Source organism: Pteropus vampyrus, unplaced genomic scaffold, assembly GCF_000151845.1.
Source record: "Pteropus vampyrus isolate Shadow unplaced genomic scaffold, Pvam_2.0 Scaffold53, whole genome shotgun sequence".
Classification (NCBI taxonomy): Eukaryota; Metazoa; Chordata; class Mammalia; order Chiroptera; family Pteropodidae; genus Pteropus; species Pteropus vampyrus.
In genome coordinates, this window is record NW_011888834.1 from 4,807,604 (window position 1) to 4,823,506 (window position 15,903).

At 33.2% G+C, this 15,903-nt stretch overlaps 1 protein-coding gene and 1 pseudogene across 1 annotated transcript in view; one reads left to right on the forward strand and one right to left on the reverse strand.

The window, feature by feature from the left end:
* ANXA10 (annexin A10) overlaps positions 1–15,903 on the reverse strand; it is a 63,833-nt gene that overhangs the window by 6,410 nt on the left and 41,520 nt on the right. The window contains exons 4-10 of the mRNA XM_011360287.2: positions 13,716–13,829; positions 11,965–12,055; positions 10,882–10,961; positions 4,735–4,788; positions 4,545–4,638; positions 3,784–3,879; positions 1,621–1,679 (exon numbers count right to left, since the gene is read on the reverse strand). Of these exons, the coding sequence (XP_011358589.1) occupies positions 1,621–1,679; positions 3,784–3,879; positions 4,545–4,638; positions 4,735–4,788; positions 10,882–10,961; positions 11,965–12,055; positions 13,716–13,829 (588 nt within the window). The remainder of the gene's footprint in view (positions 1–1,620; positions 1,680–3,783; positions 3,880–4,544; positions 4,639–4,734; positions 4,789–10,881; positions 10,962–11,964; positions 12,056–13,715; positions 13,830–15,903) is intronic.
* LOC111739756 lies at positions 12,538–12,656 on the forward strand (annotated as a pseudogene).

A 15,903-nucleotide genomic window follows, 5' to 3' on the forward strand; every position in this document is an offset into this window, starting at 1 on the left:
GTACTTGAAATATTTGCTGATTTAAACTCAAATATTGAAAAATACAAAAACAATTTCTGTGTACTAGCTGCAGAAAGAACACTGCTTTATGAATAAATTTCAAATTGTTTTTTCAAATGGAATAATAGTGACATCCGGTGGCCAATAAGCATAAACCATTTGATGTCTGAACATTTTAGATGCAGACCCACTACCAAACTTTTCATTATTTGAGGTGATTAAAATGAACAATCTACCCAAGTTTCCATATTTAAGTTGCATATCATTCGCTGAGAGCCCACTGGACAAAACACAGAGGTTTTCTTTGATTAGGAGTGGTGACCAAGATTTTACATTTAATGGCCTCATATACCAAAAGTTTGATTACTCGAATATACAATCCTCCTCTTTACCTGTAAACCAGTTGTGAGTACACACACCTTCTTTTTGCATTGCAACACACACATCAGGGATACAGCTTTTACTTATTAATAGAATAACTAGACCGTTCGCGGCATGACGAATCAGAGTAACTGTTGTGACCTTTTTCCTGCGGCCACTCACGAGGGGAGCTTTATTCCGCTTGGGAGAAGGAAACGGCTGAAGGCAGCCAATAGCACTGCCCAACACACTGTTTTAGATAATTTTCTAATCAAATCAACTTTTCCTGCTTGGAAAAAGAATAAAAGGGAAATGGAAGACAGTGACCATTGATCTTCCTCCTGTGTACTGAGGATGCATAGGTTCTTGAATATAAATAAAAAATATTCTTTACACAGATATATAATAGAAATATTTTTGATGGTTGCATACTATTGCAGAATGCTGGCTACTTTTACAATGTTTGTAAGAAATTCCTTAAGAATAAAACACTCAATTAAAATTTCTGTACTAGTGAATTATTTTTAATAGTTTTCAGTGAGTTTTCAAGGCTCTGACATATGTATAATGATTTGTATCATACCTCTTTTTTTCTAAATATATTTCATGTACATTACAGATAAGGTGCACATTGTCTTAGGCATTTAAGTGTTTGTTTCTCTAAAAATGAATGTAACAAAGGATGTAAGATAGACATTCACACTAAACTATAAAAAAACATTCTGACCTGATTACAAATTTAGCTTTAGAGTTTATTGTTGTCTAGCTATCTTTTTAAAAGTATTATTTTAAAAATAACACTTTATATTTAAAAATAGCCACTGACATTTTTTGTTTTAAAACTTCAGGAACATTGAAATTTCTTACTGAGAGTTTGTACTGTTTTGACATTTTCTGCTTGATGCCATATGTTCTGTACTTGCATAGGTATGAGGTGAGAGTATTTGGCAAGATACAAAAGAATTTGGATTTACTAATTTCTTCAGTTGCTAAGAAATGCTAAAGCACATGGGGGAGATAGGCCCCAAGGAATCATACTTCTTAGGTACCTCAGTTTGGTACAGAAAACAGAGCATTATTTTTATGTGATGAGTCTCATTTTGGTGTATACTATTTGAGCATATTTTCTGTTAAATGAATGTATTTGCATACGAGTACAAAAATGAAAATCAACATTTAAATAATGGAAGCAAAGCTAGCTCTTTGAGAGGGTAGACATGATTTCTGGAGAAATTTTTAGTATTTATGGGCCATACTTACATGGATTGCACTATGTAGTCTATAAGCAAAATAGGCTGGCTTGTCTCGAACACAGAGAACTGGAAAAAATCATAGAGAAAAGAAGAATGAGAGTGATAATATATATTTTCTTTAAAATTTGAGAAGGAAAATGCTTTTTTTTTCTGTTATAATCCTAGAAGAGTGATACTTTGTGAGTTCTATATGAGATCCCTCATTGTACATTGTATTAAAATTTCAACATTTAGAATAGAGGTAAGACCATAAAAATAAAAAGCAACAATATTATAATGGTTCATTCAGATTTTTATTAATCCCTACCTTTTGTTACTCTCTTAGTTCCTTCATATAGCCTAATGAAGAAAAATGTATCCTTCTTATCTTAAAATTAAATACGAGCTTCGTAAGACCCAGGTTATCACCACTATTATAGATTTTTATTATTGTAGGATTCAATGTGATATGGTCCCGTGAAAATGGTTCATCTTTCCAAACACTATTTTTCATCTTTGGTAGACTCATGAGTAAATCTGAGGTCTCTTAAGGAGAAATTGTATGAATCATAACAGGTCTGTCCCAGTGTTATAAGTCATCTATTAAAACTACTACATTAGAACAGCTTAGGGCCTAGTCAATAGTTGTCCTTGATGAAAGTCAGTTGATTATAGACATTTAATAGTGTTTATTTAAATAAGTAAATTAATGAATGAATGAATAATGTATGCAAAGCTATAATTCTAAGCAAAAATAAAATCATCATAATAGTGTTTTCTCTATAGTTCAAGTGATTATTTTAGATCGTGAGACCACCCCTTCATCTTTTACTTTATAACTGTGGACCCTGTAAGCACTCCTGAGTTGCTGCTAGAATATAAATGTCTCATGTAAAAGGACAGGGACTTTTGTTGTTGCTTTTGTTATTGTTGTTGTTTTACTGTCCCATCTGCAGTACCTAAATCAATAACCAGAATAGTAAATACTCAATGTTTAATGAATGAATAAACAAATCAGTTCAATTGTTTTCTGGGATTTCTGATGTTCACTATCTCCTCTCTCATGCCCACTGCTTTGTTTGTGGCAGTGGTCTGTAGAGGAAAGAGAGCAGCCTTGAGATTCAGTTGACAGGGGTGCTAGTCATAACTTTGTTGCTAATTAGCTGATAGACTTTGGAGTAGTCACTGAACCTCTATGGTCTTGTTTTGATGTGATGTATAAGTATTAAAGTATTTTGAGAATTTGCCAAAATATTTGTACCTTATTTCAGAATAAATACACAGGTATTCATATTTTATATGATTTTTTAGGAATATCAAAGAACCAACCAAATCCTTTTTTTTTAATGAAATCTTAGCTTAAAACTCTTTTAGAAAATAAACTATAAAAATTCTGTTATCTCTGAGCTCCCACTCCCATGTAGGTTTGTGCCATTCTAGGAATGGAAAAGTCACGAAATTCATTTGTTCAACAAATAAGTGATTATTTGATGTGTGCCTATTACGGGGACATTTCACAATGACCCCTCATTTGCACTCCCTGCGATGTGTGCTGTCAAGTCAGAGCACAGCACAAGGTAAAGCATGGATAGTTCAATAGTAGTTTTTATGAATAGCTCCTACTGTTTTCCCATTTATAGAGGAATATGAAAGTATACCTCTCTCACAAAAGCCTGCAGAAATCACTACTAAAGTAACAACTCTGTAAATCTTTTTTTTATAGAAATCACTACTAAAGTAACAACTCGGTAAATCTTTTTTAAACCTAAAGGCAAATTTATTAGAGAAAGTGACAAAACCTCTTTTCCTCATAGAGAAAAGGAATCTATATCACTAGCATTTATCTGCTCTTTAACAAAGGAATGGAAGTCAGTACATATAAAATAAATTTTAAGGCATGAGATCCCAATTACCCGAGAGAGAGCATCTGAGAACCTGATGTTTTCTAGTAAGCAAGTTGAACCAGCTATGAGGAAAGCGTGTTGTTAGTTCACTGAAGTTATCAGGTTGCCAGGTTAGTGCATTGGATCAGTAGCTGATGTACTTTTCTTCAGTTGAGTTAACATCCTTTCTAAGTAATTAAACTCAGTGGAAGCGATTCAATCAAGAGCTTACCCATGCATCTTTAGAGCCAGTCAGCATTCGTTGTGCACTAAAAGGTCAGGTGTACACCAAATAAACCATTACTTACCTATTGCAACTAGCAGCTCTTGAAAGTATCCATCATAACAGTCATTAATGGCATCTACTATATCTTGCCCAGAAACGTTTTGGAATTCCTGGAAAACTTTAACAAATTGATACAATTCGATGGAAATTTTGTAAATATTATAAATTTAAAATACAAATATTGATTACATTGTTGTACACGGTGAAGGTAAATAAAGTATAAGGGTGGGGTTGGGTTGAAGTAGATGATCTTTAAATTTTTTATAGACTTTTGTGTGTTTTACATAAGTATAAAAAAAATTAAATAAGAGGAACAGAAAGATGTAGCAGTTGGAGACAGTCAAAGTACAGATTAATATGAGTGCATCTCTAAGACCAACAAGGCAGTTTCCCATCATCCATGATGTCGGTAATAATGATCTCACCCCATTATGGACTGATCAAGCTATGTTCTCTGTATTCTTTTCAAAGCAACATATAACATGCCTAATTGGAAATAGCTAATATAGTTGAGTAAATTCTCCATCAAAAACAGGGATAGTTTTAAAAGGTTCAATATTTCAAGGTTACATAATTCAGTTATTAGAGAAAATAAAATTATAGGGAAACTTTATTTCTTAGTAACGTCATTAGATAAGACATGTCTGTACAAACATAATTCAAAATTAGTACCTTTGAGATAACGAGCTTTCCTCTATGTAACATTCCTCCCAGCCCTATAAGTGCTTGCTTTTTATTATATAATTAGTTAATTATCCAAAAAGAAACCTGATTAATAATTACCCAGCCACAGCTGTTGATAACTCTTGTTGCATAGGATCATTTGTAGCATGGTTTTGTGTTCCCCTGTCTTTCGCTGACAGGCTTCCCACAGGACCTAAAACGTCATACACACAGGCATTAGCGCCACAACTGCTCTAGACCAATTTAACCAAGGTTCTTTAGAGTCATTTTGAGAGCTGGTTCTAGTTACCATTGCGTCCTGAGCAGCCATAGCAGGGTCTGTATATCCCTCCTCTCTGGTTCCCTGTAAAATAAGCACAGGTTTCCCTTTGTAACAGGTTTCCCTTTGTAACTGGTCTTAATTGACAAAACTCTGTGAACCACCAAACACACTGATAATTCCTAAGAGAGTTCGAACATTATTTAGAGTTGGATATTCCATTTATTGAATACTTTATAAAATATATTTTTAATGTGAGTTTATTTATTTATTTATCTATCTATCTATCTATTTATTTATTTATTTAGTAGCAGTGGTAATATTTCAAAGATGTTGAAATGTTCTTTGCTTTTCCAAATCCCTGTAAAGTATCTTTTCCACTATCCAAAAAAAAAAAAAAATCTACCACCTGGCTGCGGGTGGTAGATCGTCTCTCCCAGTAGCCAAGAACTACGAGGTGGACCACGTTGCCTGCAACTGTGAGAGAGACACAGCTAGACCTTAGGGGTATTCTTCAGCTCTAGTGAGAGCAAAGGGGAGGCTAAACCATCACGAAAGTTTACTTGGCTCTGACCAAATAGAAACAGAAAAAAGAATTATAAATTCACCAGCCATATGGCTGACAACTAACACTGAGAAATGCTCACATCCTAGACATCTATGCCTTATATGCCACATGTCCAGAGTTGCCTAGAACTGCCATTTCATAGCCAAGGTAAGCAAGGATGAAGAAAATATCTTCATGGTCTGAGGACACTATCCTCTCTTGTTGCCAAGACATCTCATACACCACACATACACACACCTCTCCACCAAGTGCCCTTTTAGAGAGTAAAAGGGAGAAGGCCAGAAATCTGACAGTTGAGTTAATGCAATAAACATATAAATGAGATTGACCCTATACTCTCATATTGACTGTTCCACATATTATATAGATTAAATTTGCCATATTAGATTAAATATTAGGGTTTTTTTCCTTTTCCTTGCTAAACAAAAGCTGGAGGCATATGAGAAATATCAATTTAATCATAGAGAAATAAACTATATTTTCTTGTGAGTAAATCTGTAGCCCTGAAAAATTGAATGTTAATCATAACACAGAAGTTGTGTATCATCTAAAGGTGGAGAGATAAGGAGAAATTGATTTAAGCCTATCAGACGCATTTATTTTGCTTCATTTCATTTCCTTAAAATATTAGGTGACTAAGAATGCGCACATGCAATTCTTGTTTTTAAAATCTGTGTACTTATATATATGTGTGTGTGTGTGTGTGTGTACTTTATACATGTATAAGCAAGGAATAGAAGACCACGTTTAGAGTGAACATAATTTTATTGAGTGGTAGAATTATGGGTGGTATTTGATTTTCAAATTATGGAAGTGTTGAGGTGCAGGGACCTTAGTGGTTGTATAGTTTTGCTCCTTGAAGATTAAAAATAAATAGGCTTACAGATATTAAGTAATTACTCTAACTCTGATTGTTAGAAAAAGATGATTATTTGATAGTGCTATTTGTCTCTGATATTTGGTTACTGTATGCTTAGCCAAAAGAACTCATTATTTTCCAACAATCTCCTGTAGTCACTCTTTTACAGTTTTAATTTACATAAAGCATCAAATTACTAAAAGCGATTAATATGCTATAATTTCTATGGACATGTGCCATTTATTTAATTACACAAACTTATCATAGTAATTCTTAGTCTTCACCTTATTTGACTTACAGGTAGGATTCAAAGCAATCGATCACTCTCTCCTCCTCGCTATACCTTCATCACTGGGCTTCCATCCTGCACTCTCTTTTTCTTTCTTTCTATTTCATTGATTAGTTCTTCTCAATCTTGTGCATTGGTTCCCCTTTTTACTTTTGTATCTCTTAATATTGGGAAGTTGTAGAACTCAATTTTTGATTCTGTTCCTGTCTGTATCTACAATCCTTCCCTTGTTTAAAGCCACACATGTGGCTTTAAATCATTCACATTTTCTTAGTGATTTCCAAACAAACTATATAGCTAAGTATATACGTACCCTTGCAAAGTTTGTAAGAAGTATTTAAGAATTTTTTGTAGTTCTATGTATCTGAAAATTTTTTTGAAAGATAAGATTTTGGACTTGAAATGGTGCCCATCTGTTTACTTCTTTGTGCAGTTAATTGCCAAGTGCACTTAAAGCAGACTGGTAAGTTAAAAGAATGTGAATAAGTAAGTTTGTGATTTAGCTTTTTCAACCAAGGCAGAGTCATCCTGATTTTGTTATAAAAATAGCTTAACATAGCTTCAAAGTATGTGTACTTGATGTACATGTCAGAGAAATGGGATAAATGAGTATAGAATTTGCAAAATAAAAATGCGAAAGAAAGAAATTAAGGCGGTTAAAATCTAGCTGAAAACATTTGGAGCAGGTAATTTGACTACGGGTGACCCCTGAAGGCCGTTGGCAATAACATCCCCAGAGGCCTCACTGTCCTAGGAGAATCCTGATAGCAAAGTCGAGGAGTAAGCATCCAGCTGAGTAGTTTCTATTCTCTCTCTCTGTGAAAACGTTTATCAACTCCAATGTGATTTGCACATATTGATTAATTAATCTCTAAGTGACTAATTTTTTACTATTTGACAGATAATTAGATCTCTTGTAAATCTAGTTTAATAAAAGCACACAGGAAATGTTGTGAGCCAGAGTAATGATTGGCATTAGTTTTTGAGAAGAATGTGTTCTGGCTGAGTTGTTTCCTTATTAGAAATAGCCCTGTAGGAAAATACTTTATAGATTAAATGAAAGATCGTCTCTCCCAGAAAATATGACAGTAATTTTCAACACTTTCCATTTCATGAATAGCTGCAGTCTCCAGTGCTCCAATTCCCTCAATCTATTAATTCACAAAAAGAGATGTGTCTTAATATCTGTGATGTGAAAAAGATGAAAGCCATGGACAGTCTATTCTTTCTGAAAGTGACCATGCAGAGGGAGGTAGAGAATGTAATTAAGACAACTGGAGAACTTTAGAATATTTGTATTGGGAGGGCATTGAGAAAAAAAATGGGTTCACATACCTTAATTATAGAGTAAATCTCTAATCTGAACCACAAGAAGTTTAAATGATAAATTCAAGGACATAACACTGACTTATAACATAGCCAAGAAAAATAGATATATAAATATATACCTCGTTGTATTACAGAGACTCTATCTATCTATCTATCTATCTATCTATCTATCTATCTATCTATCTATCTATCTATCATCTATTTATCACCTATCTATCTATAAATCTAGATCGATGGTAGATGACAGGTGATAGATTAATAATAGACAGACAGGGACAGAGAGAATAATAATCCCAGTGAGAGGATGGAAGAGATTTGGTTACCCTGCAGCACTCCTCAGTTGTCTAGTTGGAACTCCTCAGCTCTCAATTTCACAACCCTTTAGGAAGGAATTCTATTTCTTTGTAGTAAAATATTTAGACAGATTCTCTCTAAAGTGGTGTATACCACAGTGGAGAGAAGTGATGAACTTTGTCAATTTCCTGATTCACTTTATATCTTTTTCTAATCTTCTAAATTTACTGATCTAAATCTTAAATCAGGAGTTTTAAACTGAAGAGTCATTTGTGTAGAAGTCAGGAGTCAATGGGGAATCTTCAAAATATTTAAAAGTTTAAGATAATTTATACATTTTACTAAGAAGTATGAATTACATAGTATTTTTGATTTTCAAAAAGACTATTAAGGGAGATTATACTTAGATATAGCCTTTCAAAAGTTTTTTACTTCCATTTTCTATTATGAGTGAAGTAATTTATACGGAATATGTATTATTTTAAATACATAAGTTGTGTTTTAAATTTTAAGGGAAATGTAGTGTGAAATTTTGTATAATCTTTAAGTAACCCTTGTTAACTTTTCTTGGCTTCTGATAAAATCTAGGTTTCTATTTACCCTCATTTTTGATATTCTATGTTGAAAGGAAAATTTTACTACATTGGAAAGCTATTTTAAAGTTAAACACACACAAACACTCAAAGTTTGACCTCTACAAATTTAATTTAAGAAGTTATACTTTATCCTGTTAAGTCATAATACAGATTAGGTAAAACCTAGTGATAAAATCAATTGTTGCGTGTTATTTAAAAATATGTGTATCTATACAGATGATACTATTAATATGAACACTCACACTTACATACTCTTCAATAATAAAGCATTATTGTTTAATTTCAGAAAAAAAAGGAACTGCAATTATGAACATGGTTGATTGTCCTTTACACCAGGAGAAAACATTGTTCATTGATTTTTCCCCCTTATGATTTATTTTCTCTTATGTTTAATTTTCAGAAGCGTTTTTTTTGTTTTTTTTGTTTTTTTTTTACCTGAAATACAAGAATGCTTGCTTTATGAAAATACACTGTGATCTTGATTCTTAGATGTTAGTTACTTTTAGGTGGTTTATAGCTCAACCTTTAAAAAGATACTCGGATTCTAAGAGGTTGTTTGTGTATCGGTCATTGAGGTTTTATCAAATAGAAGTAGAACTGCAATGGAATCAAACAAGGATGGAGGTAGGAACAATTAAACTGGACAGTGGAAGGACGGCATCATTAGGTGTTTTCATATTAGCCCTCTCATTCAGTAAATGTGTAATGTTGGGCAAGCCATTGAACCTCTCTGGGCTTCAGTTTCTCCATCTCTCCAAGGAAGGCATAGAGAAAGCTGGGCTCCCTGGGAAGCTGACTGTGATGCAGATCAGCAGGCATCTTGTTTATTATGGAATGTGCTTGAGATCAACATCCGTGTGAGGGAGAGAAGCAGATTTGGCAGAAGGAGAAGAAGCTGAATTGATGGAATGCGAAGTAGTCCTAATGAAACACTTTTTTTCTCCTACTAGATGACATTTTTATGTAATAATTAAAATCGATTTCTACTTGGGTATTAAGAAAATAAAAACTTGTTTGATAATAGAATGCAGTTCGTAGATTTACAATGGGACTGTTAGCTTTCCTCCTCTATTCGGAGCAATACGTACGTCAACATAAATTTCTAACTAGAAACTATTGTTTTAATTTATATTATATAGCATCATTAATTCATAATTAAAAAATAATGACCCTTCTAAATTGAGAGGATGTTTTAATTAAAATTAATCATGACATTTACATTAGAAAATATTCAATTAATAGGCTGAGATTATTTTTAAATATTAATAATTTTTATTAAAATTTTTTTCTTATAATGACTTTAACATCTTACAAATTAAAATAAGCATATTTCTACAATTTACACAGAATGTCAAGTTGGACTGTAAGAAACCAAACTATCTATTCTCAGGTTGTTATTTTTTTGCTAGCCACGTTAGCGGCACTAATGTAATAGTTGGAATGATAAACCGATGTTATAACCCTAGAGATTAGAATCCTCAGAATAGGACTTAATTAATTGAGACTGGTGATATGAGCAATTTATGAACTATGCAGCCAAATCATGCAAATCCAAATCAAACCAAATCAAAACCAAACACAATAAAGCAAATTCTTGATTTTGTTTTTAAAATTTGGAATATTTAATTGAAAAGTCAGTGGATTTGCTTGGTACTCTGACACTTTTTTCAATTGAACCATTTGTAGGACTCCAATCAGCACAAATTACCACTCTGTCAATGTAGGGCAGTTAACACTTGGCTTCTTCAGTAGTGCTTTCTTTTGAATTTCTTTATTCCTAATTCTACACTGACAATGACTGGGGTGCGTGCACGCGCATGCACGCACGCACACACACACAGAATTAAAATCCATATTTCCTGGCAAGAGATGTAATTGTTAGTTTGTGTTCCAATCTGGCTAATATATTTATCCATTCTTTTATGAAATCATACAAAATATATGTAGAGTATGAAGTTTTTAATCACGTTAAAAACATTAAAGGAAATCACATCTCCTGTATTTGATTGGACATGTAAATCTTCTCCAGATGAGGAAGATAGCAAAAAAGAAATGGTATATTATTCATATTTGTTTGTCTCTATACCTAACTCATGTTTCTATTATACTGCCTTGAATTTAGCTAATATCCAGTAAGTGTTATTTTATAGAATTTACTGTTAAAGTGGAGTAAACGAGTTTTCTGTCCTGGTTTTTGAAAATGAAACATATCTATTGTAGGTGGGAATTTGGTGTTTCATACCTGGACCAAGTTAATGAGAGTATCTCTGAAGTGTCCTGAGGTCTCTGAGTAAATGTCCTCCTGAAGGTTACTGCTGTATTCTAAATAAGAAAACATCCATGTTAAAGGTATGATGTATTACAGAACCACATATCAATGTGCTTTGAATAAGTAATGCTACTTCTCCAACTGCGAGTGGAAAATACAGGAAATATAATCAATCCGTTGACATTTCTTTGTCTTTTACTACCTTGTACTCAGATAAAGCCAATAAACAGTTCACCATAGAAATCTGACACCTAAGAGAAACATAGGCATGAGTCTATTTTCTTTAAAAAAAATAATTATCTTCATTCCAAATTATCTTCATTCCAAGTCATTCCACATTTTATAATTCTCCAAATTCAGAATTATGCGTTCTATTTCCATAGACTGCTGCTCATCCCAGAGCTTCTCCCAAGAGCTTTGTCTCATTTTAATATTTTAAGTGAAGGTTCTTACTTCATTCCCTTTGGGAAAGTCTTGTTTTTGTTCAAATGCAATATAGCTGACTATCGGAACATTTTCTTGACATTCAATATCTCATTGTACATGATGGAATGGAAAGTAAGGCATTATACCTTTTGAAAATGAAAATAGTTAGCCTTTCCACTTTTAAAATGTGTAACAATCTGATTTTGAGGTATATTACGAAATTTATGTGACCTGAAGTCATTACCTATATTTGTAGAACCTGATGATTGATTATTGCACTTTGCTTTATTTTGTCTATATTCCTGCTCTCTCCTGGGTAAGAGGTATAATGCTCCCCGAACCCTTGGGCTGAACACTTGCCTATAAAATGTAAAAGTTCACCTCATAGAAACTTGTAATTATTTTCTCAGAAAATTTGCTTAATTAATTGCCTATGAAATTGTTTCATTTTTTTAGTCTAATCACCAGTTTTCTTAATGAGTTAATTGGTATTGAGTAAGTGATATTTCAAATATAAGAGTATCTTAGAAAATTCTTTAAAATACATAAATTGGATTTTTTTGTGTGTTATTTGAAAAATATGAAGTATATGTGTGTATAAAATATATGTATATATGTATATTTCCTTACGTAAATAGTAGGCTTCTTGCATCTGGAAAATTTCTCCTTTTGTTCTTGAAGCTAATATGTCAATGAGACAGTTCTCTTCAGTGCCTGCTCCCTGGAGAGAGAGAAATAGAGAAATATAAGGGTATTTGTACAGGGAATAATAGTGCACCTTATGTAGTATAAATGTATACAGCTTTCCTGAAATTCTGACAGGTGGCAGAGGCAAAACTAATTGTATTTGGAATCAAGATAGTCCCACTTCAGTGCTGGTGTTCCTATTTATCAGCTGTTTGATCCTGAGAAAGCTATTATTACCTGAAACTGTTCTTTCATTTCGATTAAAACAGTGTAGGCATTTCTAAATAATGTGGAAAAAAGATGTTTAAACAATGCTTATGAAAACGATTTTTTTTTTTTTCCTGCTAGGATATCAGTTTTGTGGAAAGCTGAAACCTGGCTCTCCTAAATTCCCAGTAATATTTCGGGGAATTCATCCTGCCTCTCTTTAGATGTGAAATTTGTACCATTTGCCTAAATATTTGCACTGGGTACTTTCTAGAGTCTGTTACAGTGATTTTAAAGACAACACATCTTGTCTACAGCCATGCCACTCTGAACAAGCCTGATCCTGTCTGATCTTGGAAGCTAAGCAGGGTCAGGCCTGGTTAGTACTTGGATGGGAGACCACATATGAAGACCAGGTGCTGTAGGCATAAAAATAAAATATAAGGGATTGTAAACTGACAAAGTCCTCGCAATCTGTGAGGTCAACCAAGGGTTACCTTGCCTAAAAAATAAAGACAACACATCTTTTCCTGGAACACTTCAATAATCCTTACCATTCTATGAGATATTTTATAAAATATTACAATTTCATCTAAACAGTAACCTATAACTTCTCACAGATTTTAGTTGCATAATTTTGCAAGAGGTTGGAATTGACATATGCAACTTAAAAAAAGAGCGATTAGTTGAAACTCATGTGAATTCTATACTATGCCTATACTGATCTGCAAATATATGATGATCGAAATCCAGGTTCCCTAATTTTTTTTCTCCTTTCCTCTTTCATGTCGCACATCGTGGTAATTCGGTCATTGGCAGGCATCGTATTGGGAGGATTTCAACAGTTCTGCAGATGTTTAATAACAACATTTGAAAAGATGTAAAAGGCTTTTGTCCCGCATCCCTAGCCAACAAAATTTCTAACAAATCTGTAGTCAAATTATTTCATAGAAATGACTTTCCTGTGAGGAAGAATGGTTCTAATTCTTCAGAAGTAAAATTTTGATACATTTGAGCAATACTTTTTGTAAAGGACAGATTTAAGATCACAAAAATATCCAAATAAAAATGTCGTTTGTATTTTGTCTGACTCATTATTCTATTTTTACTTAATGAGTTCAATTTTTATAAATAATTTAAAGAGGTTCACAACATAATATTTTCCCTTAATATGTGAATACATACTGAGGAGAGATAAATCTGAATAGACCCTGAAGCTTATTTACTTTTTCCTCTTGGTAGCTTAGCTGGGCCAGTGAGTCTGAGTTTGTATAAGAAAACTGGGCTACTCCCAGCCTCTGGGCTCCAGAGCCCCCTCTTCCTAAGAGGGTCACTTGTCCTGGCCACGGCATCTCTGTTGTTTCATCTTTGCTCAGATATACCCTCCTCCTTCCTGATCACAGGTAGCAACATCACAGGACAGTTACTTCTCTGCCAAAATATTGGCCTGTACCGGTTACAGGTATATTTTTGCATCAGACCACTACCTTCATGGCATGCCAGAGTTCGTGAGCATCATAAGATGGTGGTGGGTACATGAGGCCAACCATAACATCTTTGAAGTGATCTGAGAGCTTCTCCTTCAGGTCACCGATCAGGTCCTATGAAGGAAAAAGTCAATACTTTTATTATCAATTTTACAAGAGAAATGGAATAATTGCAGAAAGCCTTCTAGTGAAATGTCTTTTTCTGTCATTTCACATAATAACGAGTTTGGTTTTGATTCACACATATATAGATGGATTACATGAGATGATGGACTTGAGGGTTTGAAAATGACTGAGGTAATCACATCTTTCCATGAGATGTTATATCATCTATATGGACACTCTATCAGATGAGTATGGAACAATATTCTTTCTCTAATCTCAACCCCAATCCTTTTTTGACTTCATTATAAAAATAAATAAAAGTTATAACCTAAAAACATTTAGTTAGAAGTTCTTAGTTTTCTTTTGTAGAATTAATGAAACAGTCCTTAAAAAAATATGCATTTTATTTTATTTTATTTTATTTTATTTTATTTTATTTTATTTTATTTTATTTTATTTTATTTTATTTATTTATTTTATGGCAGTCTTTCTTAGCAGGAGTTTCTTGGTTATACTATTGCCAAAAATCTTGTGCAAATGATCTAAGTAATCATAGTACTTTCTTCAAATAATCATGTTAATACATTTATTTAAATATTGAAAGTTAAACACTTATAGAGAAAAACAAGCATGCTGAACTTTTGTCTTTGGAAGACAGATATAAAAGTATGAAATTGATAATAATATTATTCTAACTTATTTTATGTGTGTAGAGTGGATATTTAAAAATATTTATGTTAAATTTATCTTTTGTAGAGTTACAAAGGTATCTGAAAGATGTTCAAAATTTATCATTTCTTGCTAAAATGTATAGAGTATATTCAGTTTTACTTTAAAATATGCAATATTTTAGATCTGAGGTGGTTCAATAATAGAATTCAACTGAAAGATCTTAGTAAGGCATAATAAGCTTTAATAGAATAAAAACAAAATAGTTATAATTTTTATTTTGATTAGTAGAATCTGACTGCACCTTTCCTATATTGGGATTTTCTCTTTCAGCAAATAAAAGCATTTATCCACATGGTGGTAATTGGTAATACAGAGAATCTATTGAATTTTTGCTAGGGTCAATGCAATTCACTTAATGAGCAGTTATGTCCAGAGTTATGTCAGGTACTTGGAATATAAAAATGAAGCGTAAAAATCTCTTCTTTTATGGAGCTTATGTTCTGTTTAATTCCCTCATTATTTGCCATTGACTTTTTCTAATTCCTTTGCCAAATAGTTATTAAGGTGCTATTATGAGCCAGGTACTCTTCTAGGTACTGAGGCTATAGCAATAAATGAAACAGATATGAATATAGGAGCTTGTAGAGTTTATATTCTCATGTACACAGAAGCTCAATGAATGGTTTTTGAATGACAGGTTGCAGTTACTCAACAGGTTATTTGTTTAATACTGTTTCTCAGACATGGTGGTAAGTGTGGGAGAAATACAACACAGCTCTGTTTTCAAGATCCACATTTTACAAACTCAGAGATAACATAAGTAAAAACGTGAGCTAATATAGGTTCTAAGGCTTTCAATATCATTTTTTCAAATTTTAAGATCCTAAAGTAGGGGTTAAGTTCAAGAGGGTTAAAATAATTCAGATAAGAGATTAAAACGGATTTATAGGATTAGGGAAGTGTAACATATTTGGGCAAGAAAGAAAAAGCAGCATTGTGACAGAAGATGGAGAAGCCATTCGTGATGGTTCATTTTATGGGTCCACGTGATTAGGCTAGGTACTCAGCTATTGGTCAAACACTATTCTAGATGTTTCCGTAAGGTGTTTTTAGATGAGATTAACATTTAAATCAGTAGATTTTGTGAATAAAGCAGATTATCCTCCATAATGTGGGTGGGCCTCATTCAGTCAGTGGAAGCTCTTAATAGAAACAGACTGACCTCTCCCCAGGAGGGCAGAATTCTGCCTGCAGACCACCTTTGGAGCTGCAATTGGGTCTGTCTCCAGCCTGCCCAAACCACACAGATTTTGAGATTGCCAGTCTGTACAACACCCTGAACTAATGGTTTAAAAATCTTAGACACTCACACTCTCTCTCTCTTCTCTCTTTCTCTCTCTCTCTCTCTCTC